At 32.2% G+C, this 24,633-nt stretch overlaps 1 protein-coding gene across 1 annotated transcript; it reads left to right on the top strand.

Moving 5' to 3' along the window:
- The first annotated feature begins 4,143 nt into the window (after positions 1-4,143).
- LOC139502697 (uncharacterized) lies at positions 4,144-21,535 on the top strand. Its single transcript, XM_071292240.1, has 17 exons — positions 4,144-4,349; positions 4,995-5,203; positions 5,541-5,618; positions 7,489-7,636; positions 8,869-8,971; positions 9,440-9,533; positions 9,824-9,901; positions 10,511-10,662; positions 11,592-11,629; positions 12,093-12,198; positions 12,798-12,962; positions 14,101-14,245; positions 15,311-15,427; positions 16,482-16,533; positions 19,071-19,784; positions 20,298-20,446; positions 21,291-21,535. The coding sequence occupies exons 1-17, from the start codon at positions 4,259-4,261 to the stop codon at positions 21,519-21,521; spliced, it is 2,670 nt and encodes an 889-aa protein (XP_071148341.1). The 5' UTR covers positions 4,144-4,258; the 3' UTR covers positions 21,522-21,535.
- Positions 21,536-24,633: the final 3,098 nt, after the last annotated feature.

Raw genomic sequence — 24,633 nt, 5'->3', positions numbered from 1 at the left:
CAACCACTTAAAAAGTCGGGTTCCCAACCCAGAGTAAAGGGGGGATTCCAACTATATGCTCCCATTCAAATGCAATGATTGGCCAAAAAAAGGGGGCCATCCCCCCCCCCCCGGGACCCCCCCTTTTGGATCCGCCAATGATGATACTCTCCTGTATAGAAGGTCAATAAATATATAGCTTATTATTGTCAACATGTCTTCGTACACTTATTGAACACTAAATGCCTGCGATTTCGCGGGTGTGTTCTAGTTAAATAATAATAATAATAATAATAATAATAATAATAATAATAATAATAATAATAATAATAATAATAATAATAATAATAATAATAATAATAATAATAATAATAATTAAAAAGTGAATTGTTCAGAGAACAATTGAAGGTCTTTCCACCAATAAGGATCTATTTTGATATGAAAATATTAAAATTCAGTTGAAAATGTCAGTTCCTATGGCTTAATGATGTATAAATATGAATTTTAAGCAAAGGTCAAAATCTAGAACGTCAAATTTACTGATGACCTTGACCTATATTTCAAAAACCAGGGACCCCAAATAAAAAGACCCTAGGTCTGTAATATGTATAGTTAATGAGTTATATCACTTTACGTTTAATTCTTTATATAGGAGGGGCAAAAACTCCCATTTTATGTCTACACACCTTTTAACCAAAATATATAAGTTACAACATGTCGCAACTAACAATTTAGTAAAAACAATTTGTCGGTATCTTATAAGGTTAATGAAAATTAGTGAAAATAGCCAAAATCAAAATTTAGAATATGACCTTGACCTTTGACCTTTACCTAATTTTCATTTTTTTTTTGGACCAATGATCTCAAAACAAAAGACCCTAGGTCTCTATCACTTATGGTTTTCCAGTTTAAAATACATTTCAAAATTTCAACTACAAAAAGGGAACTAACTCTCATATGGAGTCTCTATACGGCTTCGGTCAAAATAAAACAGAACATCCCGAGGATGTAACGAGCAATTTGGTAAAATAAATTTGTCGTAATCTTTTATGGTTGCGAAGGAGTAGTGGCCACAAGAAAACAGTGTTTGGGGAGATAACTCTTACAACGTAAAGTATTTGGTTACGCAGTGGTCAGTTTTAAAAGTGCATACGCTTTACAATATCATATTCCAAATATCTAAGCGACATCTTTTGAAACATCAATACTATGCAATTGAAGGTCTTTCCACTAGTAAAAATCTATTTTGATATTGAAATATGAAAAATCAGTTTAAAATGTTAGTTCCTATGGCTTTGTGATGTTTTAATATGAATTTAAAGCAAAGGTCAAAATCTAGAACGTCCTATTAACCTATGACCTTGACCTCAATTTCAAGGTCACAAACCAAGGACCTTAAATCAAAAGACCCTAGGTCTTTAATATGTTTGGTTAAAGAGTAATATCACTTGATGCGTAATTCTAAATTTAAGATGGGCAAAAAGTCCCATTTATTGTCTACGCACCCTTTCAACCAAAATATACAAGTAAGGACATGTTGCAACTAACAATTTATGAAAAATTATTTGTCGATATGTCATACGATATATGAAAATAGGTGAAAATAAGCCAAAATCAAAATTTAGAATATGACCTTGACCTTTGACCTTGACCTCATTTTCATTTTTTGGGACGAAGGACCTTAAATCAAAAGACCCTATGTCGCTATCACTTATGGTTTACAAGTTAGAAATGCAAATCAGTGGCGGATCCAGGGGGGGGTCCGGGGTGCGCACCCCCCCCCCCCCCCTTTATTTTTGCCGATCAATGCATTTGTATCGGGACATATGTTTTGCACCCCCCCTTTGCCCTGGGTGCCCTGGGTTAGCACCCCCCTTTCGAAAATTCCTGCATCCGCCCCTGCAAATCATTTATATCATATGCATAAGGGGAAATAACTCTCATATGGAGTCTCTGGAAAGCTTCAGTCCAAATGAATTGCCTAATCTTTAAGATATTACGAGCGATTTGGTAAAATAAATTTTTCGTAATCTTTTACGGTTGCGAAGGAGTAGTGGCCACAAGAAAAACAGTGTTTGGAGAGATAACTCTTACAACGTAAAATTTTTTGTTATGTCGTTGTAAATTTTTAAAGCATATAAACTATACGACATCATATTCCAAATATCTAAGCGACATCTTTTGAAACATCAATACTACACAAGAAAAAAATTAGGCGGAAGAAAAAAAAAAAAAAATAATAATAATAATCAGAACAAATTCAATAGGTCTTTCCACGGAAAAGTGAAAAGACCTAATAATAATCAGAAGAAATCCAATAGGTCTTTCCACGGAAAGGTGGAAAGACCTAATAATAATAATAATAATAATGATAATAATAATAATAATGATATTATCTTTATTTAAAGAGATTAAACCAATTTTCAATAAGGCTCTCTACATACAATATCAACTACATGTATAAAACAAAATTAATCTACTATTACACACATATAAACACTAGATGTATATAAACACAAAGATAACAACAACAACAACAAAACACCTATAGTATACATAGTGGCTTAACTCATAAATTTCACACTTTTAAAAATATAATGACTTGTAAGAGAATTTGAATGCAGATAAACTTTTTGATTTTTTAATTTCACTGGACAGTGAATGCCACACTTTTGGGCCACTAAAAGAAAAACTTGATTTGTATAATTCTGTATTTGATTTAGGGACAATAAAATTATCTGATGATGAAAGTCGAGTATTGTACGATTGTTTACTATTTGTATGCACAATAAGATTGGATAAATATTTTGGTGCCAGTTCATGTTTTGATATATACATTAATAATGACTTGTGGTAAAGTATTCTCTTAGTAACGGGAATGGTTTACGAATATCGTGTTCGTTTAATCCAAATGTGGAAGAATATACGCATTGTAAAATAGAATTCGTGCATTATGATTCAAGTATATGTCTTGATTCTCTTTAATAAGGTTAATGAAGAACTAACTTTTTTGATTATATGTTTAATTTGATCATACCAAAAAAGAGTGCCGTCAACAGAAATCGGGTTGTTGTCTCTTTGACATATTCCCCATTTCCACTCTCAATTTTATGTGTTTTGTTTACTGTTGTTTGTCGTTTGTCGTTTGGTCGTTTTTCGATTTATTTGCAAAAGTTGTCAGGTTTTATTTCGTCTTGTTTAATAACCTTTTTGGTACCTTTTGTCTCTCATTTGAGGAATTAAATATGTTTAATACTTAATTTGCAGAAACATAATAATATATTTCATTGTAAAAGTTATGTTACCAGGGGCGAACCAGCCATGTTTAAAGGGTAAAACCCAGACTAAAGGGGGGTTCCAACCATATGTCTCCATTCTAAAGCATTGATCGTCAAAAAAGGGGGTTATAAGCCTTGGAACCCTCATCTCCCCCCCCCCCCCCCCCCCGATTCTCCACTGGTTACACTGAGTTAAACGAAGCGTATACATAATCGTAATTGGCAGGATATGAAATCGAGCACTCTTCGCCACAATTGGGTTCGAACTCACAACCTCGGAGTTAATATGCTACAGATCGCAATATATTATCTACTTTGACCACTCGGCCACCGAGGCCCTATATAACAAAAATTGACAACTAAATGTTTTGATTTTTTATATAAAATACCAGGAGATAGTCTTCATTAAATAACTTCACGTTAAAGAACCGTGGCAACAAGTCTTTGAGATGTCCCGTGGCATGTTCCAAGTCTAAACTACTAAAAATTATACACTCATCCTTCCAATGGTAGTCTTAATTGCCCTAACTTTATTCTTACCAAAACACTTTTTAAAAGTATTGTTAATGAGTTAGCACTCTGGCTATACATGAAATATTTGCCACTGGACGTTAAATAAAAATATCAGTTCAATCAATCGTTTCAAATGTGTTATGAAGAACAATAAATTATTTGTTATTTCTTTCTTTTTTAATCCCAAAATCATAAAGAACTCAATCTGTCTAATAAAATATTTATGAATTATTAAAAAGTCACGGTATGAACTATTACAGAGAAACCAGTCACCCCTGACTCCATCGCACGCAATAGAAATCTCAATAAAATTTAATAGATAAATGCTTTCATATGCAAGTTTATATAAGGGTCATAACACACAAAAGAATTTAGCTTTCAATAGTGATATTATTCCTAAAACTTAAGCATCGGTACGATAAATTCAGCATGTGTAACGTGTAAAATTTAAACATTGCTACTGTGCTTACGGAAGTATTATAGACGAAATGCAAATATTTATTATCATAAGTGTACTGTTAATAACAAGGTGTCAGTGTCTTCTAAAACTGCCATTTAATGATGAAATTCAATATCATGGTAAGACTGAAACACATTTTAACGGGCCTTTGAATATATTTTTTAGAAATAAGACTATGTATTTAGTAAAATAATCTATTTTTGTATGCATTTATATTGCAGATTTGGTTTTATTCAACCGCCCACTGTGCGGTATCATATCATTATATATTGTTAGTTCGGTGTATACAATATGCATGAGACATTTGCTACTGGACGTTTAAGCTATCAACTGCAATCAATCATATGTATTTGTTTACCGATTATTTTACAGAATCTATCGTTTTAATAATTGTCAATTTGTCCTGAATATACATGAGATATTTGCCACTAGACGTAGAGCAAACCACACTGTACACTGAAGATTGAAAGGTCCTTCTTGTTATTCCTCTTTTACTCATATAGCTTAAAACTTTTAAACTATTAATTCCACCTTAACTTTCAAATGTTTTTGTTTGAGCGTTCCTGATGAAGGTAAATCAACTATTTTTAAAGCGTTTCAGACGCATGACAATTTTAAAGTGTTGGGTTTTTTTTCATTTATAAAGTTGCATCTATATATCCAATATAAAGTTTTTCAGAGAGCAACTGCCTCATTTAGATATAATAGATTGAACCGAAAAAGAAATATCTTTCATGATTAAAATTTGCTGTCTTTATTAACAGATGAAATTGATATTAAGATATCAAATGGAGAACGATCTAGAAGGTCTACAGACCGCTTAAACCTTATAGGAACATATGACCTTGACTTTGAAGTTGAAAGGTCAAATGTTAAGCTTCACCTTGTACGGAATGACAAGGTTCATACGAATGTTCCAATTCATACCATGAAGCATGGCTCAACGAAAAAAATCCATGGACATGAAAACGAGGTATAGTTCAATATTGTTTTTCTCACTTTATATTTTATTTTTCATTTGGATTATTTTTTATTAAGAGGTAGTAATCACATTTTTAAAAGAAAATCCGTTACTGCATCTGCGCCTAAATTCACTGGTTTATCCAGCTGTTTATACTCAATTTAGAATAAATTTCCTGATTACAAAATGATTTTTTGATTGTTTTGTCCAAACCATAGCATGTCAATTTTACTTCACGAAAACAGTCAAATAGAAAACTATCATCTTAAAAGACATTCTTTGCCGTTTCAAATAGCAACTAAATTCAATGTATTTAAATTGTTATTCTAATAAATAGTTTCTTTTTTAGGACTCAATTTTTTATCAAGACGTAAAGAATGGTGCATCATTTGTGATTCAAAGAGATATACAAGGAAAGCAAAATATGGTAATTATGTTTTTCTAAGGCACTAAACACTAGAAATCTTAAAAAAATATTTAAAAAAATATAAAAAATAAGGAGATAACAACTGTAGGGCACTGTATGGCTTACAATAATAAGCACAACAAAAAGAACGTGAAATTAAATTGAGAATGTTTAAAATTTACAGGGAATGTGCCAAAGAGACAACAACCCGACCAAAGAGTAAAAACAGTCAAAGACCACCAATAGATAACCAGCACATCATTAAAATCTCACATCAGGAGACAGGCGTCAGCTGGCCCCTCGTGTTAAAATCAAATAAGAATATCCATGTTCAATACTTTAAAATCCTGCAAAATATCTAAAACAAGTTATTACATAAAAGAATCAGTAAAGCATTTATAATGTACAATGTCACATCGTGTGTGACTGTAATATCTTCACCACAGACGACACAGCTGGAATATACCGTTAAGGATAATATACGTGTAATCAAAAAACCATTTTAAGATAAATTTTTTCGCTCAATTTGAATATACGGGTACAAATTTATAATATTTCTATATGATAATTTTGCATATAAATTTTGCATATAAATATTTCATTTCCAATAAAAAAAAAATATTCATAGTTTGAAAGAATTAAAAAATGTGTTTAACGTACCTTAATGGTAGTTATTTACAAATTTCTTTTTCAAGGTCTTTTAATATTATAACAGTGTATTAAATTTCAAAGCTCAACAATATTAGGTTATACGATATGAATAAATTGAAAATGAAATGAAGTTACACGATTTCTAGCACGGTCGTCTATATTTTGTGGGAGTTGATATTTACCATTCTGATTTATCAACCAAAAAAGTTTTATGGGATAAAATCATAAGCTCTGTCAATATTGTTAACCTTAATAAACGCACGAAGTACAAATGTAACCTTTCACCAGACTTTTAATCAAAAAAGATCCGTGGACAAGTAATTTAATTGAAATTTGATCATAAGTATACAAACCTTTTATCGTTAAAATGTAATACTTTTGTGTAGCTTATTGGGTACAGAGAATGATATCGCATTTCACTTTCTGAATTAATAACTTCTATTTGAATTTGAATTAGTTTAAAAGTCAACGACCGTGGTTGTCCTTGTTCAAGATATTCCTTTAACTTGAAAAGAAATGCGAATAAGGAATTGATTCTCAAGGACAACACCTAAGCGACCATAAAAAGAACAAAATCGAATAGGATACCCAAATCCCTGTGTTTCGCCTGTAATTGCTGCTGTCCATGTAGTTGACCGCCAAAAACAATATCAATTTATCAGTAACATATGGATTTTTCATTTGTGTCCTCTGAAAGTTTAGTTTATCGACCAAAGCAGTAAGTCCCCATTTCAAAATCATGTACCAACTTATATGCATGACTTAATATTATACAAATATTATTATGTTCATAACTTGAACCACATATGCAATCGGATCTACCCTTCCGGACCTCCTGATATCCTCAAAGTTTTTGGTGTGGATCGTGTTGCCCAATCTTTAGTTTATTTTATGTTGTGTATGCCTTTTTCATCGTTTTTCGTTTTTAGCAATGGCTTTGCAAGTTTGTTATCTAAATATGAATTTAACTTTGATATATTTTGTCTCTGTCACTTTAAAGGACATAGGGGAACGACAATTTTAATTTAAAAATGGGTTATGCATGGGTTTGGTTTTTTAAAAATTATTTTGATCCCGTTAGATGAAAAAATATATTGTGATCAAGCAGATGAAAAAAAAATTATTCTGAATCCAGCTTATCTCATATACCTTTAAGTGTTGAAAAACTAACGAAAAAACCATAACCCCACCTTTAACTTAAATGGTTGCTCCCTAATTGGATTTTTTTATGTGATTTCAGTTTGGAACGTTCAGCTTTGGAGGGGAGGAGTATATTATACAGACTTCATCACAGAGAAACTATTCCTCCTTTCATGGAAGACTTGAAAATGTTCATCTTATAAAAGAACGCAAAAGAAATGTTCAATTTGATGACGTTTATAAAATTGGTAAATATGTTCATGGTACTCTGTTTCACTTTATTGTAAACACTGTCTGCGGCTTTAGAAGCTTGAAAACTAAAACTCTTTTGAATTAAAATGCCTTTTAAATTTTAGCATATCAAGCAATTAAAAATTAGGAATATAAACAAACTGTTGTGCACAAAAATTAAAGAACGACTGTATTATTTTTTCCTGTCTTTAACAGAATATCCTAAAAATGTTGTACTAACTGAATACCCTGCGTAGCGGTTAATTTTAAAGTGTGCACCACATTTTGGAGGATATTTTGAATAAACGGAAGAATATTACAGTTACTCCTTTGTATTTTAATTCTTATTATTTCCAGTTTTGAGGAGAAAATCATGAAAAAAAGTTAATGACGTGAAGGTCACATGATAAAATTATGACTATGAGCTGATAGACAAAAAATTTCAGCCAATCAGCTAGAGGACGAGTTGCATCGTAAATAATCATTTCAAATGTTATTAATTTTTTTTTATATTTATCATGTCTTGTACAACTATGAGTTAACTTGTGTTACAATCATCTGCCTGGTTGCTCTTTCTAGTATAAAAAAAAAATCTTACAACTTAAATTTATTATACACATTTTTAACTTATAGGAATAAAACCATTATTTCATGTATATAATTTATACTAATTGATTTATTTATAATATTCTGCTATTTCAAGCATTCGAAGATATTTTTCTGAAGTTAAGATAAAATGACACGCATTTCATGTCAGAACTATACATTAGTTTGTGCTAAAAGTGAGCTTAACTATTACCTTTAATTGCATACACTTTTGTAGTAGATTTCACGGAAGTTTTGTAATACGAAAAAAAGGTACTTACGATATGAGAAACGGGCAACATCTGCCTTTCTACTAGTATTTCGTTTTTTCAAAAGAGAATTTCAGCAAGGTCTCTACAGTGATCCCAGATCCCTTAATTTAATACAAAAAATATCTAAATAATATTTTACTTATTAAAATGAAATAGCTTTGCATATGAACTATTAACTTTCAAGCATGTACATTTGTACTTCTTTCTTGTATATGCTTTCAGAACGAGCACGAATTAGAGGTTTCATATCTTTACTGAGTTGTTCGTGTCTTTCGAAAGATCTCTTGGAATACTACTGTGGTTGTCTTGTCTGTTTAGTGGCTACTGAAACTGTTATAATTGTGCTTTTATCTTTTCTGTACCACAACATTGATTTACCATTTAAATTATAGGTGACAGTTTCAAAAATCAAACTAATTACCACAGACGAAAAAGAGCCACTGGAAGCCAACAAATAGAATTACTTATATTTTGTGATTATGCTATTTATAGTTAGTAAGTTTTACTAAGCTGATATTTCTGATTTTATTGATTTAATTTCGAAAAATTAAATTCGATAAAGACAATTTCAGTATCTAATTACACTTTGCATCTCTCATCTTATCATTTTTCATCCAATTATGTTGTGTCAAACCTTTTTTAGTGCCATAGTTATTCAAAGTTGGGGAGCATGGGTGTCAAATTGCTTTCGTTTTGGGATGTATAGTTATCAAAGGTACCAGGATTATAATTTAGTACGCCAGACGCGCGTTTCGTCTACATAAGACTCATCAGTGACGCTCATATCGAAATATTTTTTTACGCCAAACAAGTACAAAGTTAAAGAGCATTGAGGATTCAAAATTCCAAAAAGTTGTGCCAAATAAGGCTAAGGTAATCTATGCCTGGATGTATCATTGAAACACTGTTGTGATGTGATACATGTACGATGTTCAACATGTGCTATTGTAACTTTTTTTTCAGTTGGTATGCTAAGAGTGATAAATCCACAATACAGGAAAAGGAAACAGACGCCCTGACAACAATTCGTCAGTATTATGCTTTTGTTCTGAACGGGGTAGGCGTTGTATAAGGTCTGTTTTGTAAATTTACGTATGAATTATTGTAAAAGTAAACTTAATAATATTGGTTTAACTTTCATGCTTGTTATACAATGTTATATATATATATGATAATATAGATATTATAGATATATGGTAGCAACCCTCAACGTATTGGTTTACGCTTTTGATAATATTACTCAGAATTAATTAAAATCTGAAATGGAAAATTACATAAGTTGAGTAAATTCTATTTCAGTTATACACTTCTAGTAGTAATTTTGCTATATTTATTATTTTGTTTCAGATGGACGCCATGTATAAAAATATCCAAACTTCAGCTTACACAATATCTATTTTATTTGCTGGAATTATTATTTCTCAGGTATATTATATATTTTAAGATTTAGATACTGTCAACCAACTTTTTCTCGACCTGTTCACTTTAGCTGTTCTAGACTATCCATGCAACTTCTATTTGAATACAGCAATTCAATATATTATATTATATATAATCGGGTAAAATTAGAGTCACAGTATAGATCGGAAAGCTAGGGAAAAAACAAAGAATATAATCTACGAAAAATTACAGCATAATATATTTTAATGATACATAGTTTAATTTATTCCAATAATTCCATATTTAAACATTCGGTTAGTTTTGTTTGAACGTTTGATTCAATGAAAAATAAAATGAGTTACATGTGCTAAAATGTATATGTTAGAAACAAATGTTGTCATCGTGATTACTCTTGGAGTGTAGATACGCATGTCAGGTAATGCATGCAAAGCAGGAAATGCTTACCCTGTCGACTCACTCGGTCTAGCTAGCTCTTTAAGCTCATGTGGTATCGTCAGTTTTGGTTTGTTATCTTAATTTTGTCTCTTATTTGTGGATTTACTAGTAAAACAAAATCGGTTAACTACTTAGTTTTGCCTTCATATTCAATGTTAATAATACGGTAACCCATCAAACATTTCATGTTATTTGTAGACACCAGGTGACGCTCCATGGACAGAGAATATTAAAGATGCGTCATTTACCCCCAACAGAGTGGACTCGACTGTTGGTTTAGGGAATTTCCAAACATGGGTGAAGCTACAAACCGGATTACCAGATCACGATCATGCAATGCTGTTTACCCGGTAAATATAATAGGTCTTTATTTTATAAGGATATACTGCAATTTCATTTATTAGCGGAAGCTTTTTCTAAATTCCTAACACGTAACTAATAGCTCTAAACAATGGCTCAGCCTCTTGATAAAAAAAACATTGTCTTTTACCAAGCAAATATTAATTCGTAAATCAGCTGTATGTGCCAGTCAAATCGATAGACAAAATGTTATTACAAAATTTGCATCAGTTAAGGGAAGAAAGCTGAACTATTTGTTATAAATATTCTGAATTGTTATTATTTTTGTAAATATTTAAATGATAAAATTATCATTGTGACCCTATTCGATATTTTCAAGGCTATTATTCATTGATTTAAAACAAAAATCTAAGTGGTGTAAGTACAAATTCATTCAAAGAAAAAGACCGAAAAAATATAATTTTCTGCATAAAAAGGTCCCAAATTTTTTTTCGACTCGCTTCGCTCGGCGAGTTCAGGCATCCACATCCAATTTACCCTGGATAACCCCTGGGGACTCAGCCTCTTGATAAAAAAAAATATTGTCTTTTACCAAGCAAATATTAATTCGTAAATCAGCTGTATGTGCCAGTCAAAGATACAATCATGCATGTGGAATATATTAAAGGGACATTCACATTCATGAATCGATGACAAACTGACAAACGCTGACAAAAAAAAACGAAAATCGACCATAAGACAAAACAACACAACGTAAAAACAAGACTGAGCACTAAACTCTTGAAGGTAGTTTTCTCATTGGCAATCATATCATATTCAAGCTTTTCATACTACCATAGGTCAAAATACGAGATTTTCTTTAATTCACTGGTTAGTCTGAAATAATTGTGTTTAATATGTAAAATCAAACGGCATGTGTCTCCAAAGTTGTAGTGTATCAGCAATTTATACCATCCAACAATTTCCATTTTATTTAAAGATACGATCTGACAGCATCTGGGTTAACAGGAAATGCAGGTAAGACATTTACAATTGCACGTGCTAATATATATTAGGTGGTTTTAAATATTTAATTCCATGTGCATCTTTTTGAATGCATAATTTAAAGGGGCATTTGCTACGATATTTTACAACACAAAAATAGAATATTATTGTCTTTGTTTCATAAATTTATGAACGCGGAGTTGTAAAATACTATTTCGTTATAAGCAGTCAGTTTAATTCAATTTCGTCAAAGCAACCTCAAAAATAACTTTTCGATGGACCTATAATGATACATATATTCGTTAACAAAATCTGTATATGACTTTCTGATAACATTAAAATAAGGCCATGTCCTGACAGTGACTGTTATCAAGATGGTAAAACAAACAAAAGTTGACTGTGTATCCAGCACTGTTTTTTATAGAAATATTGGTTTGTATTGGGCATACTCTTTAAACTACAATGTGTCTATAATGAGTTGTGACTCATTGTATAGGTCTAGCTTTCACTAGTGCTGTGTGTACAGAAAACAGCCAATCCATAGTTGAGGAAAGATTTGATTTCGTTGTCATAACAACAGCAGCACACGAACTAGGACACTGGTAAGCCCTATATATAGTATTTTTGTTTATGTTAGACTAAAACTGTTTCATTCAATACATATGCTTACGATCATTAAGGTGACCATTCTAATAAAATTCTGCAATGCTTATAAACAAGATTTATCCGTTGAAAGTTCATATTTTCAGTTACATAGAGCGTAAACATATACACGCTGCACCTAACTGAAAATGTATAAATGCTTCATTTTTTACATAAATAAGGCCGTTAGTTTTCTCGTTTGAATTGTTTTACATTGTCTTATCGGGTCCTATTATAGCTGACTATGCGGTATGGGCTTTGCTCATTGTTTGAAGGCCGTACGGTGACCTATAGTTGTTAATGCATGGTTGTGTCATTTTGGTCTTTTGTGGATAGTTGTCTCATTGGCAATCATACCACATCTTCTTTTTTATATATTCAATGTATAAGCGTCAAGAAAATATTTTTTTAAGCAATGCTGTTTTTGCAGTTTGTTGCTTATTGTTGAAGGCCATACGATGACATATAGTCATTAATTTCTGTGTCATTTGATTTATTGCGACGAATTGTCTCATTGACGTCAATACTAAGCATACATGTACCACATCTTCTTTTTCAGTTTGAGCGCCAAACATGACGGTACTGGTAACCTGTGTAGTTCATCTGACGCATACATAATGGCACCATCTAGTATGCCACAACAAGGGGCCACTGCAGCACATCCTTGGATATTCTCTTCTTGTTCTACAAAATATTTTACCTCATACATCGATCAACTTGATTCGTAAGTTTTAACTAGTATAAGTTTCGAAAAAGAATGCAGAGACAGGCTAGAACATCGTTAATAAATATGTCAATAAGAAACTTACCGAAAGATACAACAAAGTACAAGGCATGCAATCTTAATTCATTTTGCTTTTTGAAAAATCAAAATTTGTGATAAAACAGATGATTTATTTCTTATTGTGAATTATCCATTTTTAGATGGTGACGTTTCCTTGCCATCATCTTAATGTGTTTATATTTCTCAACTTGTTCGATTCGCTCGTGCATATGACAACGTATTTGATTTTAACGAAAGAAATCTATCATGTATTACTGAAGAATTATTACACAAGAGTTTTCGAAATCACAAACTATTCAAAACAATTTTATCATAGGAACAAGGACTTCATTCGTAAAAAAACCAACATACAGACATCTTATAGGTTCGGGTATTTCACATCCAATCTGTTATTGTAATATTCTTTACAAAGCAAATAAATGTCCGCATTCACTGCAAAAGCTAACCAAACATTTAAAAACAGACTTAGATTATTCAGAAGGGATATTGTTACGATACTGTTGTCAGTCGTAACAGATGGTATATTTTGGTATTAATATCAATTCACTATAAGGGTCTTTAATTGTGTCACAAAACATTTACTATATGCTTTGTACGGGTTATAATTGTTTACTCCAAACAAGTGTTTCGTCTTTAAAAGACTCATGAGTCACGATCGTATTTTTTCGAAAAATTCAAAGTTAAGCAAATATTTTTTTTTTAAATTGACCATATTAAATTATTGAATAGATTAGAAAAAACAGTCACAAACAGACTTGGATCTACCATTAAGTATTCACTAACTTGCAAACTAATTATAGGTTTTAACGTCTAGGTCATTCGTCTCTAGTGGAGAGTTGTCTCATTGGCAATCATTCCACATCCTCGTATATTCGTATGAATGCCATTACCATTTGTTTTGGTTTTTTTTCGTTTTCTTACATCTGTGCATATAACCAATCATTTATAACGATTTATAGTGCATAACATTTATGAAACTCGATACAATTGTGTTTTCGACTGACGAAAAATATTGGAAAGTATATCTAGAAAAATTGTATGATTTTCAAAATAAATATGGCGCTTTTTATATCCATAGGGTTAATAACAATTGTATGAAGACATTAAGTCCAAGTTTTGACCCGACAGCTCAATCTCCTTACGACCAGTTTCTAGCAGGACAAGTATATAATGCAGATAGTCAATGTGTACAGCTGCACGGAGATGGATCATACTTGTGCAGGGTAAATACAAATACAATAATTATTTTCGGGGATACTTTATTTCGCGTTTAATCTATTCATGTCCACTTCGTGGCTATTTAATATTGAGATTTTCTAATTTACTTGATGTAGTTTAATAACAGTTTCTAAATTGCATGCGTCCGAAGCGCTTTTGCAGATTCACTGAACCAGGATCGCTCAAAACAGTATATTTTCAACTCTTTTTTGTATTATACATCATCAATAGCATAATGAATCATGTAATATGGTCGTCGGTCGAATCAGTGTTCTTAACACATTTGGCTATATTACGACGGTCATTTTTGGATGATGGATAAAACAGGAGTACATTGAAAGAACCAATGAACTTCGGCAGGAAAACTGGTGATCATTGTCAATTGAAGTTGAACATACTGTGACAAAGAGGGGTTTATGACATATAGGGGTTTAGTTCTCACAACCTCAGTGATGATAAGCTAATAACCACTGTAAATGAACTGCGAATTTTGTAATACTGTCTTCATAATATAAGGTAGACACTAAACTAATGTTTTATCAAATATGCTTCAACAAAACAATGTTCTAGCTCTTAAAAAATAGGAGTAACTGTACGACTACTTATTGTTTATAGTTTGAATGGCACATAACTTTCAATGTCACGTGTGAAGCTTATTTTGGCGTTTGTAGTATGTTTTCGATTCACGATCAGTATCGTCCGCGTTTCTTTAATAAGAACACATGCTTGGAGTCCATAAACTCTTCCATTGTTTGATTTTTAAAATAGTTAAAGTTTAGATCAAATTCAGAAAAGGGAAACAACGTTAGAAACAAATCCGATAACTATGTTGTCATATAGGTCAAAGACAGCGAAACATCTCTCATGATGACACTAATTCCTAATTTTAACGTAAATCTTACGTGTTATCAATTTCAGTCGTTCCATCACATTATTCTATTAGAGAAGTTACAATCACTTTAAATATATACCATAGGACATTGTATATGAGATAGACCTTTATTTGAAATCTTTGCTGCTGTTATAGAATAGTTAACTGTGAATTTATTTCCATATTTTTATAATTAAAGGAACAATACAATGGCGATTTTTCGACCATATGTAATATTCTTTGGTGTTACAAACAAGACATTTCCCAATGCCAGTCAGCGGTTGCAGGGACAGGAACTCAGTGCGGCAATCAAAAGGTGAGTGAATTAAACTCATTTGATCTTAGCTCAACCATGGTTTTCACATTATTAAGAGGCATACATGATATTATACAGTTCTTTTATTCGTGTGATACAGAACGATAAAGACAATTGTCATGACTTCATTTGCCGTATTGCTACTAGGTTTAATATTATTAAACTCAACTGTCATAGAACTGGTGTTTTGAAACTATTTTTTTTAAATACTTTAATAATTTTATTTTGTATACTAGTATTGCTATCGAAGGTAAACCTTCTGATATTTTCTAATAAACTTACTACACAAAATATTTGTTAAGGTTCATGATAACAAATGGACACATATGGCCGTATTTTCACCTCAAAAACCACTCTGTGTACAGACTTACCTGTGCTGTTTGGAAAGTTTTAATGCCTAGCATCCACTAAATATATAAAAGTTAAATGCATTTTGTATTTAAGAAAGATAAAATCTTTCTTGGTTTTTGATGGGCATTTTTTCCCTTTCTGCAGAAGGTACAAAAATAAACAAACACCTGAATTACTTTGATACTGTCCACTCACAGCTGACTCAGATACACTCTTTAACTCACCTATAGTTGTGAAGATACCTCTTGTCCATGTCAATTAAGGACAATCAAAACAATACAAACTGGTTTTTTACCTGAGGGTGCATCTCATAGTTGTACCACAACTTAGTTAATTTTCACACCTTTAGCATGAAGGAAAAAAATGCCCATCAAAATCCAAAAGAGATTTTATCTTTCTGAAACACAAAATACATTTAACTTTATTATATCTAGTGGATGCCAGGCATTAAAATTTTTCCAAGTTCACAGGTAAGTCTGTACTCAGAGTAATTTTTGGCATGTAAATACAGCCATGTTAGTCCGTTTGTTATGATGAACCTTAAGAGATTGGTGTTTTGCAATTTCATCTCTCAAAGTAATAAACTATCATTGACTATAGAGAAAAAAACAGTTCAGTGATATTCAAGAATGCGTTTATAATACAACTTGGTCAAGCAGTGTTTTATATTTCGTTAGATAACAAATTGGTTTTACCATTTTAGTGGTGTGTTTCTGGCGTGTGTACCCAGGATGTTAAAGCCCCCAAAGGGAACGGTAAGGTTAATTCCTCGAACATTAGAAGAGAAATAATGTAAGTACAGTCGTGGCTAAAGTTAGAAAAGGAACAAGTTGAAGAGATACCTGCAAAACGGTGGTAACGAATTTGTGTGGACTACACAGGGGTCTGGCGTACAAACTATAAGCCTGGATGTCTTTGATGAGAGCTAGCAATTAATTGCACGTGGAATAAAATGAAAATTTATAGTCACACTAATCCATACATGAATTAATCAGCGATGAAATTTATGAACGTATTGAATAAGTTGAACCTGGAAGCAAAAAGGGATGATCCAAATACCAAGTTATGAAAAAAAGTAAAATCACAAAAATACTGAACTCAGAGGAAAATCAATTCGGAAAGTCTATAATCACAAAATTAAGTAACAAAACGCATCAAAAACGAATGGACAAGAACTGTCATATTCCTGACTTGGTACAGGCATTTTCAAATGTAGAAAATGGTGGATTGATCCTGGTTTTATAGCTAGCTTAACCTCTCACTTGTATGACAATCGCATCAAATTCCATTATACTGTCATCGATGCGTAAACAAAAGAAACAGATGCAATACGTAAAAAGGTCAAAAAATATATATTTTACTTGAATATGTGGCAATAATGTATTACCTGTCCTAAGTTGTATTGTGTCGTTTTTAGAATACTTTTGTTATAATTTAGAGAATTTGGTTGCAGGGGAGGATAGTATCTCTTTCACAATTTTAGAGCGCGGGACGATTTAGAGCTTGGCATATTGTACTAACACCTTTCTACACTATTTTTCGCCTGGATGTATTATTAGTATTTTTTGATAGGATACTGTCTCCTTGGGGAAATAATCTACATCTCTTTGTCTTCATCGACATTAATAACAATTGCACCTATCAAATACGTTCCAAAGACTACTTTAAATATTACATATATATATGAATGTAAGTACCTGCGTAATTTATTGTTTTTTATAACCATTTTATCTGTCTAATTATTCACTGGTGAATATACATTACCTACCGTGATCATTCATTATATATATTGTTATGACGAATGAAGTATCATGGTATTCATGTTTTAGTTAACCAAGATTTGTAGTTCTAGCCTCCGTTATTTGACGATTGGCTTTACAAAGAAACACTTGATTTTCAAAACGTCTGAACGATTGAGAATATTACAATTCGAGAAACAAAACAGAACGGCAGGCAGCAGTTCAGTGCATTCTATAAATTGGCACGTTTTATTTGTAGTATCATTTCGACTTATTAGTTTGAATGATTCTCTTGTATCTTTCGCCTCTCTTTTGTTATGTTAAATGCAATGGCAATGGTGTTATAGTCGATCTAATTATGAAAAAAAAGGATTCGTTGATTTCAACTACTTGATTTTAAAAAAACAAAGACACTTACACTGTCTGTTTTGCTTTAAGTATAACACCTAGGTCCTTTACTGATTAATTGCTATTTTTCCCCCGGGAAAAAGGACAAAAATCTAAAAAAACAAAAAATACCTATTATGAATGATTACTCAACATATTTTTTATGTCTAACAAAAAAATCCAAAACTTATTAAAAACTTGCCGCTAATTTTCACATAGTTTGAAAATATATTTCATAAAAGTACACATTCTAGCTCAGTCTTTTTTTTTTTGGAATTGCGTTCCGGAAATTTTTTACTCAAACAGTTAGGGACGACATCAAAAGATCGATGTAGGATAAAAAAAAAAATTAAATCGAATAGTTTGGGGTGGGGGGTCAACGTTGCTGCAAGTTTTGTTAATCTAAAATCGATTTTACATATATCCATATAGGTAAATCAATTTTTCCCAAATTAAGTTAAGAAGGGGGTAGGGGGGTCAGCGAAAAAACTATGTGAATTAAGTTTTTTTTATCCTACATTGAACTAATGATGTCGTCCCTTAGTACGTTATATATTTTGAATTAGTCTGTGATTTGTCAAAACTACAACTTAGTCCAGTTTTGTTCATTGCTCATCTGAGCGGATCAGTACTGTGTCAATACATAACATTACACAATACGATTAAAATTACTTTAAAACTTTTGTTTATAAGATATTGAATTATTAGTACTTAAACACCGAGGTTTTGCAACCCCCGGAAATAGATTGCCTTCACAGTATCTTGTATAACCTTTTTTGAATTTTTGGTTTATAATCAACAACTTTATATTTGATTTGCGCGTAACTGATGAGTGTCAAGTAGACAAAACGCACATCTGCATGACCATGGCGTGCCAAATTAGTAGCCTTGTATCTTTGATGTGTTCTAAATCCCAACAAACGAAGATAAACATGGATCCGAAAGTGAAATTACTATATAGTACTAGTTCATTCCCTAAATATCAATTTCAATATCTGTTATGTTGATTGTTGTTGTTTAAATTGATAAGTAAAAACTATTCTTTATGTTATAATTTTTTTTTGTCTAGAATAAATATCAATTTAGCCGGAAAGCTTTAAAAATAAACCACATTTTACCTAGTACAAGACCATAGTATTTTTGTAATAAAATTAACTCTTTTACAGAAAACTGTTTGTATGGTGACAGGAAAGGTATCATATTTAGTAACCTTGGTTGGACATGCGCGGATGCGTATGCTAACAATCCAGGCCTATGTACTTCTCAACCTGTTGTGTCTCAATTTTGTTGTGGTTCATGTTTCCCTGAAACAACGACATTGCCTATTTCAACACAACATTACGTCACTAGTACAGAACATTTTACAACAGAGGGCTCGGATACAACTACGCCGTTAAAAACAACTCCTACGGAACCAGAAACCACTTCCGAAACTATAACAACAATGGAAAAATCTACTGAATCAAAAACTACAACTCCCGCAATTCATACAACAATGGTAGATACTACAACACCTCAAGTAATAACGACCAACCCTTCAACAACTTCAAGTGTTGCAACAACACCTAAATCATCATCGACGGAACAGGTAGAAACTACATCAGCTACCACTACAAAACCGAAAAGTTCAACTAAAGGTGTGACTACAACAACGGAATTAACAACGAGACTTGAAGAAACGTCAAAATCAACAACAGAACATGTTACAACTACCACAACTGTTCTAACCTCAACGGCCCAAAAAGTTGGTACAACCAAAACTATAACAGAATCAACACCCACACAGAAAGTAACATTAGTGTCGACAGTCACAACTCAGCAGTCAGAGACATCTTCTGTCAATGTAACTGATGTTATAGATAATATTTACGGTATTATAGGTAGGTTAACACTGTAAACATCAATTCAATTGATAATTAAAAAGACATTTTAAACTTTAATTATCAGAATTCTGATACTAGCTGTTTTACTTGATTTTATATTTGTAAGAAGAGGAACACCGCTGAGGTCGTTTTTGGTTTTCTGTATTGAGTGGCTACTTATCTTTCCCGTCAAAGCAAAGCGTAGAACCTCTCATGCTCTCTTTCGCTCTCTTGTCGATTACTTGTTCGCTTCTCTAATACAAAGCTCTGTATCCTTGTCGGGTTTGTATCCTTGTTCGGGTTTGGCTTTACGGTTGGTAACGTTATTTTAAGGTTTAAATTACAAATATTGTTGTATCCAGCATCACGGAAAAATCAGAGCAATGTGAATCTTATGCAGTAATATTTAAACAGTAAATTGTATTCTTACAACTTTTACTACTTATCTCCCTTTTTATATTATACAGACAACTAAATTAAATTTAATGAATAAACAAATTACAATAAATACGCTTTTTATTCATATTGTAGACCCAGTTGTGATAGGAGTAGGAATTCCTGTGTTTGCTTTAACAATCCTTGGCATTGTTATAGTTTGTCTAACAGTGTACTATAGAAGACGTGGAAAACCATCGAAATACCACAGTCGGAGTAAAAAGGAGTTTAAGAAGTCTTCAGAGGTATGACTTAGATTCATCATTAACAGATGCACGACTTTTGTCACATTTGAAATGATTAACTCGTTGGTATTCTTCGAACAACATCCTATGTTTTATGTTTTTGTTTTGCATTGAACATTGTGATGTCAAAGATTATCCGATACCAACATCTTGTTAAGGTGGTACCCAACACTTTCACTAAAATTATTTTGGCTCGTTTAATTTTTCATAAAATTTTGTCACAGTATTTACTTTGACACTTTAACAAAAATATAAAAAAATTTAAAAATTTGAACCAACCGTTTTGTCAGAAAAATTACACTGGTTATATAGCAATTTGACAAACACCAAGTTTGATCATTGAGAAGCTTAATATTCCGTTTACAACACAACATAATTAAAAAGTTTCGCTGACTTTACATAGTTATCTCCCTGTAGTTTTAGGTACCACCTTAACAACCAAAAACCGTTGATTTAACTATATGTTGCTTAAAAACTCTTTCAGAATAAGGTCTTAAATGCTCTTCAACTTCGAACTTGATTCAACTTTTTTACTTATTTGAAAACCGATAAACTTTTTTCTTTGCTTTCTCCTTAAAAACGTTGACCTAGTCATTGAATAAAAGAAGCTAAAGTTTATACAAACGTACAAACATTCGTACATGCATTCATATGAAATTCAGACAACCGAACGTGTCATGTTCATCGTTTTGTTTCAACGAGAAACAAGTTTGACAGAACTTGTCACTGCAAGCATATCGAAGAAACCCGGCAAACAAATCTGGATACAAACAAAAACAATGACGTCATTGTAATCACTTTTGATATTACTTTACACTAACCTGATGAATGTCTTTTGTTTCAGCCCGATTATTTTGCATACGACAACCTCTCAACTCCGGTAATGGTAAATGGTACAACATCAGGAAGATGGCCGCGGAGGGTTTTGTACGGAGAACACTATTCACCACATGATATATACGATAACCAGTCGACAATCTCAAAAGGAGTAATAAGACCTGTCTGGAATGCACAGTATCATTATCAAGATCCTAATTCAAAAATGGACGCTTATAATTATGTAGACCTATATTAAATGTTTAAAACGAATTGCATTTTATTATTTGTACAAATTCATTCAAATACACATATTATGAAACACTACAGACTGTTTACAAATATAGACATACAATTGAGAATTGAAATGGGGAATGTGGCAAAGAGACAATAATCCGGCCGATGGGCAGAATACAGCAGAAGTCCACCAATGGGTCTTCAACGCAGCGCGAAAATCCCACACACAGAGGCGGGCTTCAACTGGCACCTAAACGAGTTGTCTGCCAGTTAAAATAAAATTAACATCACTCTAAACTCCAAAACATATAAATGAACTAAATATAAAAAAAACCATACAAGACTAACAAAAGCTAGAGGCTCCATGACTTGGAACAGGCGCAAAAAAATGTACTACTGCGTATACATTTTAGCGCATAACATATCATCGTATGATATTCATTGTCAACAGAAAGCTAGTAAAAATGTACCGAGCGCATGGGTGAGAAGAAAAAAAAGACATACAATTTAAAGTTCAAATATAGGACGATTTTGTATAATTGCCAAAACAACAACTATCTACCAAAGACCAAATGACGTAGAAGTAAGCAATTATCTATATAATTTCTTATGGTGTTCTTTCATGTTAAAAGATTGGCATTCTGCACATTCTTTAACAAGATTTAGAAAAAAACAGAATCTTTCTTTTTTTATTGTCATTTGCCTCGATCGTGTTCAGAGGTAAATATATCATGCAGATTCTAGACAAGAATATTGTATCAATTATAAATCTCAGTAATGCAAAGTGAAATTTATGTAGCACTCGTATAATGCAGTTGTTCATGTACATAGAATTGAGAATAGAAATGGGGAATGTGTCAAAGAGACAACAACCCGACCAAATAAAAAACAACAGCAGAGGGTCACCAACAGGTCTTCAATGTAGCGAGAAATTCCCGCACCCGGAGGCGTCCTTCAGCTGGCCCCAAAACAAATATATACTAGTCCAGTGATAATGAACGCCATATTTATTTCCAAATTGTACACAAGAAACTAAAATTAAAATAATACAAGACTAATAAAGGCCAGAGGCTCCTGACTTGGGACATTGAAAAAGATGCATTGAAAAAGATGCTGCTCATTTCGATGAAGTTGGTCTCGTTCCGGTTTTGTACGATTTCAACTATTTCAGGGTTGTACAACATGTATATACCTTAGCACAAACGGATGCTATATGAATATAAATCAATATACTGCCTTCTTTGTATGAAATAAAGTCATTATAGGAGTTTGACATAAAAAAAAAAAAGGAATGACGAAATGTCTTTCGTTTAAAATGTTCTTAGTTTGTATACCACATGGCCCCCATTTTTAAATGTGAAAGCTCGCTAAATAATGTTTTAAACTAATTTTGTCATGTAAACGTTTTCCTTGTCATATAAAACAAATATCTTCTGTCAGTAATTTCATTTTGAGAATTATTGTTAACGTTATTTGTCCTTTTAACAAATGAATATAACTAGCTTTTCCAGGAAGCAAAGGTGTTAAGTGTCAAGTTAATTTTTTAAAACCTAACTGACAGTCAGTAAGAAAACCACACCTATAAATAAACAGAGAACCCATAAATAACAGTCTAATAATAGTGTTGTTCAGTGGTTGTCGTTTGTTGATGTGGTTCAGAAGTAATTCTCGTTTTAAAAGATTAGACCGTTGGTTTTCCTGTTTAAAGGATTTTACACTAGTCATTGTGGTGCTCTTTATAGCTTGCTTTTCGATGTGAGCCAAGGTTTCTTGTTGAAGGCGGTACTTTTACCTACAATGATTTATTTTTTACAAATTATGACTTCGATAGAGAGTGGTCTCATAGGCATTCATGCCACATCTTCTTATATCTATGCTATTTATTTTCATCGTTGAAATCCTTCATTCTTTAATTAACAGTTGTATTTAGCAGTAACTTATTACTATTGAAAATCCTACATGTAGTGTTTACTTTCACAAGATTTCGAACAGAGTATATATCATTGTACGATCTAGATTCATTTCAAAAGAAAACACGAACTGACAGGACCTAACTTCTACTAGATCATTTGTTTTCATTTCCGGGTTTTGTCCTTGACCTTCGTTGGGTTTGTCACTACCTATAGTGTCATCCTACCCGGACACATTATTTTGATTCAAGGCAACATTTCTTCGCTCTTGTAATCCTAATACCGCTTGTTTTTTTAGGGGTTCGTGTTGCTCAGTCTTTAGTTTTTTATGTTGTGATTTGTTTATTTGTTTACTATTGTTTGTCTGTTGGTCTTTTTTTCGTTTTTAACATGGGTTTGTCTGGTTTTTTCTTGGTTTTTTATTTGGCATATGACTTTCAATGTACCTCTTTGGCCGCTTTTTTTTTTTATAGTGAGACAGGATTTGTTTCGAAAGACAAAAAGACCTTTAACTTGATGAAATATTCCTTTTTATTGATATTTTTACAAACAGAATCTTAATTGCGCTTTTTATTTTAATTTCCAACCAAAAGTCAATCATCAAAAACCAGGAATGGCAATTGCATGATGATGAGATGTTGAATTTAGGGCAGCCATTCTCTATATAAAGTGGTATATTTGAGATACACAACTACCAACAAATATGTGTGTTCTTAATTTGAAACCTAACGTAATGATTGTTTTTTGGGGTTTTTTTTCGTGCTTTTGATAGATTTGCGTTGAGTTTAGTTCTTTGGTCGACTGTTTTGAATTTGTTTTAAGCATGTTTTTTTCTCAAAGCTAAATAGATGTGAATATACCCTTTATCTTGAGATCCTTTTCTTTACATTTAAAGATTTCCAATTAAATATTCATTCTTTTTTTCAAATTAAAGATACCTTTTTGAAGAAGCGTGATTTCCAAATTTTGCTATTAGTAGGTTAGTTATATTTGTCAAGGCAAAGCCAACACGCTTTCTGTTCGTTACCAATACATTTATTACCAGGTTCGTTGCAATGGATGGAGAATGTGGTTCCTGCATCCTTCCTCTGCCCTAAAAGGGGCAGTTTACGAGTCCCTCTAATCTTAATGTAGTGATTCCACTCAGGTCTGTCTCAAGTTACGTCTCTCGTTTCCTTCAAGCTACCCATTTCAATGACTCAATAAATTTACTGCTATGTTTGT

Source organism: Mytilus edulis, chromosome 14 (genome assembly GCF_963676685.1).
Source record: "Mytilus edulis chromosome 14, xbMytEdul2.2, whole genome shotgun sequence".
Lineage (NCBI taxonomy): Eukaryota > Metazoa > Mollusca > Bivalvia > Mytilida > Mytilidae > Mytilus > Mytilus edulis.
This window is presented reverse-complemented; position numbering and strand designations above follow the sequence as displayed.